Source organism: Pleurodeles waltl, chromosome 4_2, assembly GCF_031143425.1.
Source record: "Pleurodeles waltl isolate 20211129_DDA chromosome 4_2, aPleWal1.hap1.20221129, whole genome shotgun sequence".
Taxonomy (NCBI): domain Eukaryota; kingdom Metazoa; phylum Chordata; class Amphibia; order Caudata; family Salamandridae; genus Pleurodeles; species Pleurodeles waltl.
In genome coordinates this window covers 324,339,043-324,354,540 of record NC_090443.1, presented here as the reverse complement: position 1 = coordinate 324,354,540, position 15,498 = coordinate 324,339,043, and the positions used below count along the sequence as shown (strand labels likewise).

Sequence of the window (15,498 nt, the reverse complement as noted above, 5' to 3'; positions counted from 1 at the left end):
GAGAGCTGCCAAACACTATCGCCTTTTCATGGAAGAAACGCTCCCCAAAACACCCAATCTGCCCTGCCCAGTTTCAGCAACTCTGTGGTAGAGTAACTCGGACTGATGGTACGCTGCTTAGCAGCAAGAATTTTGAACCATGGTGAGGAGCTAAAACAGATTTTGTACTTAAGAGAAAATAATCACGACCACAGAAACAGACAAAAAAAAGAGTAGAAAAATACTTGATGAACAAAGCAACTTTTCAGTACTCATGCTCAATGAAATATCTTCAATCTCTTAATAAGTGCATGTCTTGTCACAAAAAATATATTTCGTTGGACTAAATATATTACCTTTGCTTTCCCTTTTCCCAAATGTGACATTTCTTTCTCTATCACAATTACAGAACCTGACATGCTTAAAACAATCAACAGACGTTACTCAACAGCCTACAAAGCGTTTTTACAACAGCATTCTACTCTAAATGCAATGCATCAGTTTTAGTGCACTGCTACACAGACACACGCTCATCACAATGAACTAACTTAAAGCTGCTTATATGCTAAAAAACAGCTTTTAGAGATTATCCTTTAAATAGCTGTGTCCACCACAGCTCACATCTGCCAGTGCAATATTACTTTACCACCGCTGATAACTTGAGCTCATTATTGTCTCCAGATCTATGATCTCGCTATGATAATTAAGAAAGGATCTATCTTTATAATTCAACCTTGTTTGAAGTCTACTCATAAATGATGGTAACAAGTGTGGTTGTAGCTCACTTTGGAGGTTCTGTTATAGATATGGGTGAGCCTGATACCCCAAACATTGGATCGCTAACAGATGGCAGGAGGGAGCCAAGACTAACTACCCTGCTCCTCCATCAGACGGATTTCAGGCTGGGGGGGGAGTTTGGGGGCAGAAAGAGGAGAATGTATGTGTGTGTGTATATATATATATATATATATATATATTTAATAATGCCATGCCAGTGACAATATGGCAAAATAACACATTATTTATAGCATGTGTACTAATAAACACACATTTATTGCTACAGTGCAAAGGTGAAATTCCAGGTTATTAACACAGTACATTGTAACTGATGCTAGAAAGCATTGCTTACTGTCATACAGAATCCATATTAGAACAACTTGACAGAGGTAAACTCTTTGCCCACAGTACAGTCTGTGTGAATTCCTCTAAAGGTATGGATCTAAACCTTTTAAGCTGGATTTAGTCAATATCTTTGTTTATGACTACCAGATACGACAAAACAGCATGCATAAACAATATATGCAGATGTGCAGAGTGCAACATGGTATTTATTACAATTAGTGAAGGAGGGGCATCCTCAGCCACTCAAAATGTTTGTCTTGCGCGACTTACGGACCCTCACCACTCCTAATGGTAGTAAATAGCATCATATACAATGTGTATTTAAGTGTGTGTGTGTGTATAAAGAGAGAATGTACCTTGCTACTTCAGTCCTCTTCCTTCTGAACACTTTAGGCAAACATAGGGCACAACATAAATAAATAAATAAATAGCCCAGCTTCCAACTTTGTGGCAACGCCAGATGGGTTCCTGCTTTTTAATCTTAAAGGCAGAGGCACCATAATTTCCACTCAGTGAATTATCACCTCCAGTACACAGTGAATGACCCAGTAGGGGGGTTGGCAAATGAGATGTAATTGCATTGATGGGCGCCCTCCAATCAGTTCACGGTGAAGGCACCCAAAACCAGTTCCTGGGTACTTTCAGTATCTCTCCCAAATTAATCTCAAACATTTCTAGAGCAAGTCTAAATATACTGACAAGTATATTGAATAAATAGCATATCTGAAGAAGAAAGGGCAGCTGCTTTAGTGTGCTCACTCATTCACAACAGAAGTGAGTTGAGTATCACATGGACTGGCAGCGTAGAACTCGAATAGGCTTCGGGGTACCAAGGTAGGAGTCCTAACCACTGGCCGTTGCATCTACTAAAACGCTAGTCACTAGCAAAGGGAGTCAACGTCGTTTTCACATGGGGGCCAAAGGAAAACAAGTCTGTGGAGCTTCCTGCCTCTGAGAAGCGAGGAGGCTGGAAGGGATGTAATATGAGGGTGGGGCTGGAAACCTCTGCCTGTAATCTATTTTCAAAAATATAAATTAGCAACTTCGGAGTGGTGAAAATGATGCAACTGGCCAACTAAAGCAGAATTGAGGAAGGTTTGCGCAGAGGTATGCCTCTACCCATTTACGGAGACATTCAGGTCTTTTACAGAAAGACATGGTATAAAAGAAAATGATATATGTAAGTTCCACAGAAACAGAGAAAATAAATGACAGCTGGCAAGGCATTAGTAGCCGTTCCTCTACTCCCCTACAAATAGTCCACACAGACAGGCGACACATAAGCACTTTCTTTATGTTGAATGACTGCATACCTCAGCCCATACATTTTCCTGTGAATGCCTACCTTAAAAAGAGAAAAAAGCTGCACTTCCAACATCCACAGCACTTACAGGGCTGATTAAGTTATGTTCTCTTTTGAACAGCACAAAATCCCAAACTGTGTGATCATCGCCAAGGCAACAGGCTTCCTGGGGAGAAAGGGGCCTATAAACAATGTAAGGAAACAGTGTGATGTCATAACGGAGACCGCGTAGATCAAAACCGACAGTGGAAACCACAGAAATTGCATCACCTTGCGGCAAATTATAGATTCATTTGACTGAGGAAATAATGAGCGTGAACAATAAAAAATAAAAAAATAGTGGGATGTCATTACTGGGATAATCTATAAAATACATGTGATGAAAGCAGATATACAAATTCAAGCAAAAAAAAAATACCATGATGCCATCAGACGCTGCCTGCATACACCTAAGTTACAGGAAACACATTGTGGTGTCATCACTCTAGCTACCAAAAGAGAAAAATACACAATTCTGACATCATAACTGCAGCAACTTATAGACTGCTGTGATGGTACATTTCAAAACCAAAACAGGCACATACGCAATGATGTCAATACTATGTGCGACTGGACTACGTTCCCTGGGATGGAGCTGGCCCTTGTAGTTTGGTCAGAATTCAAAAAACTGCAAAATACATAAATACATAGGAATGGATGGAATCAGGAATAGGCTTTCCTGGGGGGGAAAGCACAGCAGTTAACCACTGAAATGACACTGGAGTTTAGCACCTATGAAAACATAACTGTTTTTGCTCTCCATCCAACTCCTGTTGCAAGGGACCCACACAACCTATTTGGCTACGGCAGCAACCTTCTCAAAGTCTTCGGCAGTGCAGAACTCCTTGATAGTGACAGTCAGCAGGTTGCTGGTTACGTCGGTGACGACCACATTGGAGCAGGGTGACATATCTGGGCGCCAGTCTCCAGCGGCCTCTTCCTCCTCCTCCAGGTCTGAAGATGGAGTCTGCTCACCAGGTGGCGCTGGAGCCCGCTTCCTGGCAGCGGAGTCGCTCGGAAGGGACAGATCGAGCGCCTCAGACTCTCGCCAGTCGGGTACAGCTGCGCACGGGGTCTCCGGAGGCGGGGGCACGATGTGGGAGCGGGCTGGTGCTGGGGATGAGCATTCTGACGAGCTTGAGCTGCTCTCCTCGTCGTCATCATCATCGTAGGCCATGCCACCCGGAGGACAGAGACCCATGGCCCCTGTGGCCGAACTGACTCCGGGCCTCCCGCCCTCCGGCACCTTCCCACGTTCTCCCTCCTGACTAGTGGGGGGAGGCTTGCCATACAGCGAGAAAGAGCCAAACTTGAGGTGTTGCAGCTGAGAGCGCAGCGTACTCTCACTATACTTCTTGCTCTTGCCTATGACTCGGTTGCGGGAGGGTATTTTAGGCCGTGCAGATCCTGCTGGGAGCGGCCTCTTTCCACCACCCTTGTCGATCACCTTTAGGTTCAGGATGATGCGGCTTCGCTTGGGTTCCCGTGGCTTCACCTTGCGGTTGAGTATGCGCACGGTTTCCGAGAAAGGGGAAGGGGGTGGACGTGTGCCCCCACTTGAGAGTGGGTCCGGGCGCGGCAGGGGCCGACGGGACATGCGGTGACAGCGGCGGATATCTTTCTTCAAACGGTGGACAGCGGCGCTGGAGTGGAGCTTCGGTGAGGTGCTGGGCCCCGGCTTGACTGCAAAGTGGACGTCGCTGATCCGCAAGGCATCAGCCTGGGCTCGGGCCTGGGGATGACAGAAGCACAAGGCAGAATTAGTACAGTCCATGCTAAGGGAGAAGGCGAAAGGGCAGCAGAGAGGAGCTGGGCACAGTAGGGGTAGTTTTCCTAGCTCGATAGTTCTCAAGTTTGTTTCACAGTTTCTATTACACACGTTGCTATCCTATGACAAGGAGGGCTATTTTTTTATTCTAATGAAACACCATGGAACCGTGTTCCATTTTGGATGACGTATTGACCGGTGTTAATGACTGCATCTGGTCAAAATGCAAGGACAGCACAAATTTAAGTTGGTTTTTACCAACACAATGAAAACCACATCTGCTTGGGGCCTAAATTTGTTAAACTATTGTGAGCAAAACACAGCTCCTGACTGCCCAAGTGGTAATGCATAACAGCAGGCGCTGTGGATTGAACAGGCAAATCATTACTACTTTTATGGAAGTTGTTGTCCTCTGCCTCAGCACTTTATCAGAGTGAACCTTTTCGTAGTATAAATATTAACTGAATAAGCAAGGGACCCCTCAGCTCAAGGCCACATGTAAACTGCTCTAGCCTCAGCGAACAGTGACTTATCTGATGCCACCAGTCCCTGATGCAGCCCACCAGAAAGCATGCTATCCAAAACTGCCATACAGCAGGTTAAATGGATCAGAAACTGGAACAGCCATCTGGGGTTGCTTGGTCCAGAAGAACAAGTTACTTACTTTTGGTAATGCTTTAGCTGATAGAGACTCAATCTAGTTGATGATTTCTTACCAGAGAATATTTTCAAGGCGTTTGACTGAATCCGGACATTTTCGAGCAGTATCTATGCACACCAGTAGGTGGTGCTGTTCAGTTCAGCATCCGAGCCAGAAGTGGGGTGTATGGTGTCTATATAGGTGCCACTTCAGCACACTAACATCAGTTTCTTTTCATCACATTTTTGCATCCGAAGCACAGAGCCATGATAGAATGCTGATAGACCAAAGTGCAAAGACCAAGGGCCTACAAGGACTACCCAATATAGATAAGTCCCCTCACAGAATGGGGAGGATCGCTAAGGAATCTGTGGCAAGATGGAGTATCTACCAGATAAGACGTTACTAAAAGGTGAGTAAATTGTTCATCTGATGGAGACTTCTAGCTGCAGATTCCTTATGTTAGAATAGATACCTAAGCATTACCTCCATGGAGGTGGGTCTACGAACACATTTAGACCAGAAAGCCCTGGAGGACGGAATGGGCAAAGTGCCAATCACAACAGACCTGAATGTCCAGGCAGTAGTGTTTGGTAAATATGTGCAGAGAAGCCCACGTTGCAGCCTGTCAGATATCCAGGGCAGGGACTCTGCAAGCTAACGCAGTGGTCGCCACCTTGGCTCTGGCGGAATGAGCACACAAGCCCTCAGGGGGATGCTTCTTGGCCAGTTCGTAGCAGATATTAATGCAAACCACAGTCTGTCTGGAGATGGTCTGCTTCTGCACAGCCTTTCCTGTCTTTGCCCCAACAAATCTAATAAAGAGTTGATCGCCTATCCGGAACTCTTTGGTACCATCAATATAAAACAATAACACTCTTGTCTCTTTTTGGGTCCAGGCAGTGGAGGCTCTCCTCCTCTTTGGAAGGGTGAGGCAGAACAAAGAATGTAGGCAGTATGATGGTCTGGCCTACTTGAAAATGTGCCAACAATGTCAGCAGGAAACCAGTGTGCCTGGGAAAAAGTAATGTAAGGAGAGAACACAGAGTGCCTGCAGCTCACTTATCAGCCTTACCAATGTAATGGGCACTGGAAAAGCGGTTTTAATGGTCAAAAGGTAAGGAGTGCAAGGGTTCAAAGGGTGAGCATATCAGGAAGGTCAAAAATAGGTTCAAATCCCACTGGGGCACGATGAAGGAATTATGAGGGAACATAAGCTGTAGTCACATTAGAAAACAAATCACAACAGAGTACTTAAAAAGCAAGGGCTGATCTAGAAACCGCGAGAATGCAGATATGGCCAAAAGATATCATTTAACTGTGCCCAATGCAAAGCATAGCTGGGCTAACAATACAGCGAACAAATAAACATCTGACAAAGGGGTTCAACAAAGCCACAAATTTGTCCGAATGGCATGCGTTTACAGTCCTGGTTGAAGGATGCCTGGCTGCCAGAATGACATCACAGACATCTGTATGGAGGTAAAAAAAAAAGTCAAATGCTGCCATTCAATCTCCATAAATGAAGGCAGAGCATACGCAGGTTAAAGTGCATGACCCTGCCCTCTTGATGTGACAGTAGATCCTCCCGAAGGGGCAGCCTGAAGAGAGGCTCAATGCTCAGGAGTTTGGGATATCATACTCTCTGCCCAATCTGGACTCGTAAGAATGACTTGGATCCCGTTTGTCCTGATCTTCTTGAGAACTCTGGGCAGAAGTAGTATTGGCGGAAAGGCACACAGGAGGCTTAGCTACACTCAAGATGAAAAACGTCTCTGAGTGAGAATAGCCTTGGAAATTCCAGCACACGGAACCCACCAGATGTTGAACACCAAGGAATATGCCCTGAGGTTACAGGGCTTGTCCAGAGATACAGGGACTTTTGACAGAGGCTCCACGACTCCACTCCACCCTGTTTGTTGCAAAATCACATGGCGTTGGTGTTGTCTGCGAACACCCGAACCAGCATTCTCCTGATGGAAGGAAGAACGACTTTCAATGCCAGACGACTCGCTTCCAACTCCAACAGGTTGTTGTGGAGCTGAGACTCTGCTGGAGACCAGAGTTCTCTGATACCCACGCTGTACCAACCCAGAAGTAACACATCAGTCTCTACAGTCGGCTCCGGGGAAGGGAGAAAAGACTGCTGCCGACCCAAATTTCAGTCCTCAGCCACCACTGCAGATCTTTTGTAGTACCCTCCGATACCTGTACAAAGTTGGAGTGATTCTACTGATGCTGTGCTCACTGGGACTTCAGGTCCCACTGCAGAGCACACATATGCCATTGGGCATGTTACCAACAGGATGCAGGAGGCCATGAGGCCCAGCAGTTTTAGAGTCAGTCTCATAGAAATACAGGATAGAGGCTGAAACATTAAAATCATAGCCTGAATATCCCGGACTTGCGGCTCCAGAGGATAGGTCTGAAACTGCACTGAATCCAGAATGGCTCTGATGAAAGGGTGCGTCTGAGAGGGAGTCAGGTGTGACTTTGGCACACTGATAGTGAACCCCAGGGAATGCAGGAGGTCTGCCATAGTCTGGAGGTGGGAGAACTGCTGGAGTGAGCCCACTGGCAGCGGTCATCAAAGTAGGGAAGGCTGGAACCCCTGACCTCCGCAAACGTGCTGCAACCACCAGCATCATTTTGGTGAACATAGTCGGGCGCTGGTGAAGCCATATAGGAGCACAGCAAACTGAAAATGCTTGTGGCCCACAGTGAACCACAGGTCACATCTCTGGTAAGGTAGGATAGTGGATGTGGAAGTAGGAGTACTGCAAGTTGAGCACTACCGTCCAGTCCCAAGATCCAGGGCAGACAGAACCTGAGCTAACATGAGCATCCTAAATTTCTCCTTCTTCAGGAAGAAGTTGAGAGGGCGCACATCTTTAATAAGGTGGACGCCTCTGTCCTTCTTGGGCACAAGGAAGTAGTGGGAGCAGCAGCCACGACCTACCTCTTGATGGCTCCTTTGGCCAAAATAGACTGTACTTCCTGACGGAGTGGGAGAGGTGGTCCTCCATCAGCTGGTTTGGGGATGGTGGCATGGGTTTCTAAGAAGAGGATAGAATAACTTAGTTGAACAATTTGAAGTACCCATGTGTCTGATGTCATGGACTGCCAGAGGGCTTTGGTTGCTAGGAGGGTGGTGGACTGGTATACCTCTGGCTGTGTGTCCCACAAGGCTTGTGGGAGATACATCCATGGCCACGAAAGGAACGGGGAGCCTGTGGGCCTTAGCAGCTGGGTGGGAATGGACCCAACAGATAGCCCCTGCTGTAGCCTCAGAAGTGGTGAAAGGCAGATGGGGTTGACTTGGGGACAAGGAAAGACCCAGAGACCATACAGTGGCCCGGCTGTCCTTAAAGCAATCCAGCACGGAATCTGCTTTATTACTGAAGAGGCACTAAAGCACTGAAGGGCACGTCCATAGGGGAGGCCTGGACATCCCCCATAAAGCCAGTAGTTCTCAGTCAGTTGTTGCATCTAAGTGCCACTAACTATGCAATCACTCTGCCTATCGAGCTGGTCGTATCTAGTCCATAGCGAAGGGTGAACTTTGCTACATCCCTGCTATCAGCAACAGACTGGTCAGTATGGCATGGGTCTCCTCCAAGACTAGGATCAGCACTTGGTGCAACCGAATCCCAAACTGTGTAAGAGTATCGGCCCAAGAGGCATGCGGTGTTCATCCACAGTAGTGCAAGGCCGGAGAAAGAAAACATCCACTCGCAAAAGGTATCAATCCTTTTGGATTCCCTGTCCGGTGGGGTGTTAGAGAATGTGCTGTGGTTAACTTTGGAGGAGGAGGCCAGGACAATCGGACACTCCAAGGTGGGGTGCTGTGTGAGGAAAGCTGAGTCCACAGGAACGGGGCGATGGCAGTGAGCAATTGTCCTGTGCAAGGCTTGGCCCAAGCCCCGAACAGGACATCTTTTTTTTTAGAAGGGAGAAGAGGTTCTGTGTGGGCCACTCTCAGTTGAAGCACCTCCGTCAAAGCATTCTCTTAACTGCTACTGAGAGCAACATAAGCTCCAGGACCTCAGCTGCCCTTCACATTACTATGACAAAGAAAGCCAGTTTCTCAGTAACCACACTAGGAGACTAGGCCAGTGGCCACTGGCATCTGCCAGTTACCTTCAGGCTCTTCTAAGGGGTTCTAGTAATCACAAGTATCTGCATATCCACTCCAATCCTACTCCTTGCAGGGCCTGTTGAATAAAGGCCCTGGATCTGATTTGAAAGGTCCAGTTTCAGCCGGAGTCAACGTCTGGTGACGCTGCTCTGACTCTGTATGGGATACAGGTATGATGATGGGGGCCGGAGCCACTGGAAATGATGTCAATGGAACTGGTTCCAGGGATGGTCACTATCTCGTGATTGGAGCCAGCCTGGAACCAGCACCGAAATCATGGGGCCCAACTGGCACAGAGGGAGGACCCGCCAGCAAAAATCCAGCAACACTCGTCAAACTCATGGGGCCCTGTACGCGCTCCAGAGGGGTCAGCTCGCCCAAAACTGAGGTGCATGGCCTCCTATAATTAATGCAGTTGAGCGAGGAATGTTCCGGCAAACTCTGGGAGGCAAGAAGCAGACCCAGAGGCAGGCTCTGCGATTGACAGGTGGGATCAGGGCCTCGAATGGTGATGTCATTGCCAAGCCTCATCCAATGACATGGACCAACATGGCAAAGTCTGAGAGTGGTTCAACTTCCTAAACTACTTCTTGTTGCGGGACTAAGCAGACAACTTCAAACACCTGGAACGACTTTATGCATGTACCCAGGACGTTCCATGTGACCGGAACCTGAAGCGTTGGAGTCTATCAGCGTCAGGAGACCAGGAGCTTCAGGGAGTGCTCCCACAGTGCCTTGGGGTCCTTGGCATGGCAGTCATCACAGGTCATCTGGTCGTGGCCCACCAGAGACGAACGAGATGGGGGTTTGTCACAGACATCTGCCTGTGAAGGGAACCACAAGGCTTAAATCCCCAGGGGTTTTGGTGGATATTCTCGCATGCTGAGAGAGAAGGCCAAAAAAAGGTCAACAAAACCTGGAAAAAAGTTGTCCAAAAAATGGACAGAGGTAGCTCTCTCCAGATCTGCACTGATAGCGCAGAAGAAAAAGAACTGATGTCAGCACGCTGGGGTGGCACCTATATAGGCACTCTGCATGTCACTTCAAGCACAGAAAACGCCCAGGAGCCAAATGATGCCACCCAACAACGCTCAGAGGCACTGCTCAAAAGGTTCCAAATCCAGTCTAACACCTGGGGAATACTCTAAGTTAAGGAGTCTGTGGCTAGAAGTCTCCATCAGATGTGTATGAGACGGCGGCTCAAAAGAAGGAAGAAGATGAGAAACATATATCTTGGGTCACAAGTGTCCACCACTCTTCTTACATATAAACACTTGTAGAAAAGATTCTATGTATCACACTGGGAGCATATTGACTGTGAGAGACTGAAATGGTAAACACTTCCTGTGCTTTTAACTAGTAATATCTCTCTATGATCAACTTACCTGACCCACATGCACAATAGAATGAACTAAAACGATATGATAAACTGCACAGTCTTGGAAGAGAAACATTGGTGGTAGAGCCTAATGTGTACAGATCAAGTTTGGGACACAATCCCGCATTGTGCTCTGCCCTATTTTATGCAGGAGCTAAACTAAACTGAAGAATTACACTGCAGACACACCCCACACAAACGCATAGCCTGGACAACCCAAGAAGTTGCTGTTCAGTCAGTATAAGCATGCTCAGAGGAAGGGACAGGAAGGAAAGTCGAACTTCAAAGAATTGCTCTCTACGTTACCTTCAAGAGGAAGTTTTTCGGCTTTGGCCCTCGTTTCTTTGGTCCATACATCTCCTGCTCCCTCTCCCTGAGCAAAAAAGGAAATGACAGGCAAAAATATCAGTTCTCCAGAAAAGGATCCCTCCCAGGTTTATAGGCTTAAAAACAGTTCCATACGTCCCAGCCAAACCTCAAAAGCTATATTTTTCAAAACGATAACAGATAACACAACATTTTTTCAAACCAATTCAAACAAGCACAGACAGCTATTGAAGGTTGTGAGGAGAGGAAAAAGTAATCTGTTTCTCTGTGTTTTCAGTGGCAAATGGCTCTGTGCTCCGAGAACAGTGGGCATCAGAGATGCATCCTGAGTTCTTTTTATAGCTGCCAGCTATTTCGTCCACCATGACACTTTTCTATAAGACATAACATCAAATCTTACATGATAAGCGCCCAAACGATTAAATATTTCTCACAAGACCATAGATTGTAGATCCAAGGAGTCATCGATCTGGACGCTTTTTTTGTCTACCATCCAAATCCACTTCGTTGCAAGCTGTCATGGGCATGAGTGAAGCATTGCTCCATAAGCAACCAGCACATTTATTACTGCACCTTTTTATGAAAAAAACACAGCACCCAGCCCCTTTGCTAATACCAGGGCTTCAAAACTAAAGAGGAGGCCTGGGGTATTCTACTTAAGAAAGGGGCTAGAGAGTGTATTTATTCCGTCTCCAACAGTCTCTTTGGGAACCAAAAGATCCGTCAGCAAGATTCAGTGGTCTGTTCCCCCCTCAATACTTAGAAAACAGATACAGTTGGTGGAGGACAGGCTTAAACCCACGCTCTTTTAGGGAAATGTAGTTCCAGCTGCCCAAGGCATGCTAGATACAGTCATGTCACATTTAACCACTTTGGCCACTATTAAAGCAGTTCTTGACAAGAACTGAAATACAAGGCTCTTAATATACATCCACTCTGTGAGACACAACTTGCCCGAAGATTCTGCAGTGGAAGAGGTTCCCTTGGGGGAACAAGCGCTGCTAACATCATTATGATCAATTAAATGTGTAGAGCGACCAAGAACTGCTAGGCAAGAAGGTGCTATACAGTAGTGAAATACAGCGGCAGCTCACTCAAATAAATGAGTCTTTAGGGCTTTTGCGAAAGACAGATGGTGGTTCAACTGCCCCAGTCCTTTGGGAAGAGCAATATATAGGGTGCTCACAAAAACTGGGAAGGACCTACCCCAGCATTTGTTTTCATGATTAACTGTGTGGAACTAGTATGTTTGCCAATAACATCCTACTTGGCCAATAAGCACTGACAAACTGCTTCAAATATCCAGGAGCACTTAGATTATTGTGAGTGACAAAGTGAATTGTCGCCTCTACAAATACACAAGCAATAGCAGTTCTAGGTAGGACTTATAGTGCTCATAGGGATGAGTTCTGCAACACTTTCAGCTTTCTGAAGTTAGCCGTAGATGTTCCTGCTACCAAGGCTTTACTTTTCGTGCCAACAACACGAGCCACAATAGATCTAGCCTCCTGAGATATCAGATGTCGTACATTTCTCTGTATTTTCAATGGTAGCTAAAGGACCTGATGATATTATTCACCTAGTTATTCATCGAATGCAAATAATCTAAATAGGCCCCTAAAGTTTTCATACTTTCACTAATATATCTGAGTTTCCAACAGAAAAAAAACCAGTAAGTTGATGTCTGGGTTTTTGAAGCACTGATGCCCGCCCACTTTTTATTCATCCAAGGTAATAGCCAAATTATTTCCAATACTCTGACAACTGATAGCCAAACGACTGGTTCATCAAAACACAATTAATGCGCCATCTATGTAGTTCTGACAACTCATCCTGTATGCTCTATGAAATGAAAACGTAGCTGGGCGTGTTATATGTTAAACAGAGATGAGCTGCAGCTTTGAGGTGCCCTGTACTGTAATAGTACAGTACTCTGCTTTTCCTGTCCAATACCAAACACTAACCATCTTAGGGATAATTGACAGTCCCAATATCTAATAGGATAGGGTGTTAGAAGGTGTCAAAAGCTGCATTTAGATCTAGTAGTATAAACAACGTCTAGTCCCCTGTATCCACAATATCTAGGATAATTGACTGCATGATCAACAAGATAGTTTTGGGGCCTCTACGTGGTCAGAAAAATAAATGGGTGACTCAAACAACCTCACTGAACACCGCATAATCTTGCAATTGTACAGTGCAACCATCTCAATTATTTCTAATACAGGGAGTGCAGAATTATTAGGCAAATGAGTATTTTGACCACATCATCCTCTTTATGCATGTTGTCTTACTCCAAGCTGTATAGGCTCGAAAGCCTACTACCAATTAAGCAGATTAGGTGATGTGCATCTCTGTAATGAGAAGGGGTGTGGTCTAATGACATCAACACCCTATATCAGGTGTGCATAATTATTAGGCAACTTCCTTTCCTTTGGCAAAATGGGTCAAAAGAAGGACTTGACAGGCTCAGAAAAGTCAAAAATAGTGAGATATCTTGCAGAGGGATGCAGCACTCTTAAAATTGCAAAGCTTCTGAAGCGTGATCATCGAACAATCAAGCGTTTCATTCAAAATAGTCAACAGGGTCGCAAGAAGCGTGTGGAAAAACCAAGGCGCAAAATAACTGCCCATGAACTGAGAAAAGTCAAGCGTGCAGCTGCCACGATGCCACTTGCCACCAGTTTGGCCATATTTCAGAGCTGCAACATCACTGGAGTGCCCAAAAGCACAAGGTGTGCAATACTCAGAGACATGGCCAAGGTAAGAAAGGCTGAAAGACGACCACCACTGAACAAGACACACAAGCTGAAACGTCAAGACTGGGCCAAGAAATATCTCAAGACTGATTTTTCTAAGGTTTTATGGACTGATGAAATGAGAGTGAGTCTTGATTGGCCAGATGGATGGGCCCGTGGCTGGATTGGTAAAGGGCAGAGAGCTCCAGTCCGACTCAGACGCCAGCAAGGTGGAGGTGGAGTACTGGTTTGGGCTGGTATCATCAAAGATGAGCTTGTGGTGCCTTTTCGGGTTGAGGATGGAGTCAAGCTCAACTCCCAGTCCTACTGCCAGTTCCTGGAAGACACCTTCTTCAAGCAGTGGTACAGGAAGAAGTCTGCATCCTTCAAGAAAAACATGATTTTCATGCAGGACAATGCTCCATCACACGCGTCCAAGTACTCCACAGCGTGGCTGGCAAAAAAGGGTATAAAAGAAGGAAATCTAATGACATGGCCTCCTTGTTCACCTGATCTGAACCCCATTGAGAACCTGTGGTCCATCATCAAATGTGAGATTTACAAGGAGGGAAAACAGTACACCTCTCTGAACAGTGTCTGGGAGGCTGTGGTTGCTGCTGCACGCAATGTTGATGGTGAACAGATCAAAACACTGACAGAATCCATGGATGGCAGGCTTTTGAGTGTCCTTGCAAAGAAAGGTGGCTATATTGGTCACTGATTTGTTTTTGTTTTGTTTTTGAATGTCAGAAATGTATATTTGTGAATGTTGAGATGTTATATTGGTTTCACTGGTAATAATAAATAATTGAAATGGGTATATATTTTTTTTTGTTAAGTTGCCTAATAATTATGCACAGTAATAGTCACCTGCACACACAGATATCCCCCTAACATAGCTAAAACTAAAAACTACTTCCAAAAATATTCAGCTTTGATATTAATGAGTTTTTTGGGTTCATTGAGAACATGGTTGTTGTTCAATAATAAAATTAATCCTCAAAAATACAACTTGCCTAATAATTCTGCACTCCCTGTATATAGGGAATATTTCAGTGATCGCATGATAATTTGCAAGAATCCAATAGTGCACAATGCTCATAAATACAAATCAGGGTTAGGAACAGCATCCGAAGCAGGAATCAGATGCCCGAGATACTCAATCTAGTTCTAAAAATAATTTCGTACATACTGAACCAATAAACAGACAAGTCCAGAAGACCCTTAAAGGCTTTTGGATCGACTAGGTATTTCAAAATAGGATTTGTTTATGAAATATTATCAAATTCTTTTATGATGCAACCTGTGCTCTGCTTCTGACCACTACTCCACAATTCAGTACTGGGGATGAAGCCAAATGGTAAACTGTATGTCAGTCTCCCTCAATTTTATGAAAAAACTTTAGTTTCAACTTTAGGATCACTCCGGGTACAAGGGATAGCCTGTTTACCCTGACATCAGGTTACATTTGAGTTTCCATTCACACTATGCCAATATAAGCAAAATGAACACAGAGTTTATATTAGTGAAGCTACAAGTACATAAGTCACACAACAATACATCCTCTCCACAAATCAACAGACAATTTAATTCACAATGACTCCCAGTAGGCCGAGGATTCACTCCTCCATTAAGTCACCTCTACTACACCAATATAAAAGCTAATAGCCTTAGTAAAGTAACACACAAAAACCTGACAAAAAAGTTTCAGGTGAGCCCACCAACAGGACATGACAGGTGATAAGTGCCCTTTGTGAAGAAGCATGGTGCCGTGCATCAGTGAGGGGGTCAACGTCCTGTTTTTTCTATAATCAATAAAAGCAATAGTTGGCAACAGTCTCTCTCAGAGGACCACAGTACGTTTTTGTACATACTGTGAAAAAGGGAGGTTGTGCAGGTGGCCCTTTAATTTCCTCGTGCTGCCATTTAACGTAATAGGTATATTTTATGCCTCCTCCAAGAATTAAGCTTTCGGCCGTCTATTTAAAATTCTTGCTCGTTGGCCATTCTTTCTATACAGTTTTCACGATGTCATCAGCAAATCTATCCTTTAGCTACCCACCCTG

At 45.3% G+C, this 15,498-nt stretch overlaps 1 protein-coding gene across 1 annotated transcript in view; it reads right to left on the bottom strand.

Annotated features, from left to right (window-relative positions):
• Positions 1-1,014: 1,014 nt before the first annotated feature.
• The window catches only part of CBX6 (chromobox 6), a 105,515-nt gene continuing 91,031 nt past the window's right edge, over positions 1,015-15,498 (bottom strand). The window contains exons 4-5 of the mRNA XM_069231302.1: positions 10,674-10,740; positions 1,015-4,175 (exon numbers count right to left, since the gene is read on the bottom strand). Coding sequence (XP_069087403.1) covers positions 3,237-4,175; positions 10,674-10,740 — 1,006 coding nt within the window. The 3' untranslated portion in view covers positions 1,015-3,236. The remainder of the gene's footprint in view (positions 4,176-10,673; positions 10,741-15,498) is intronic.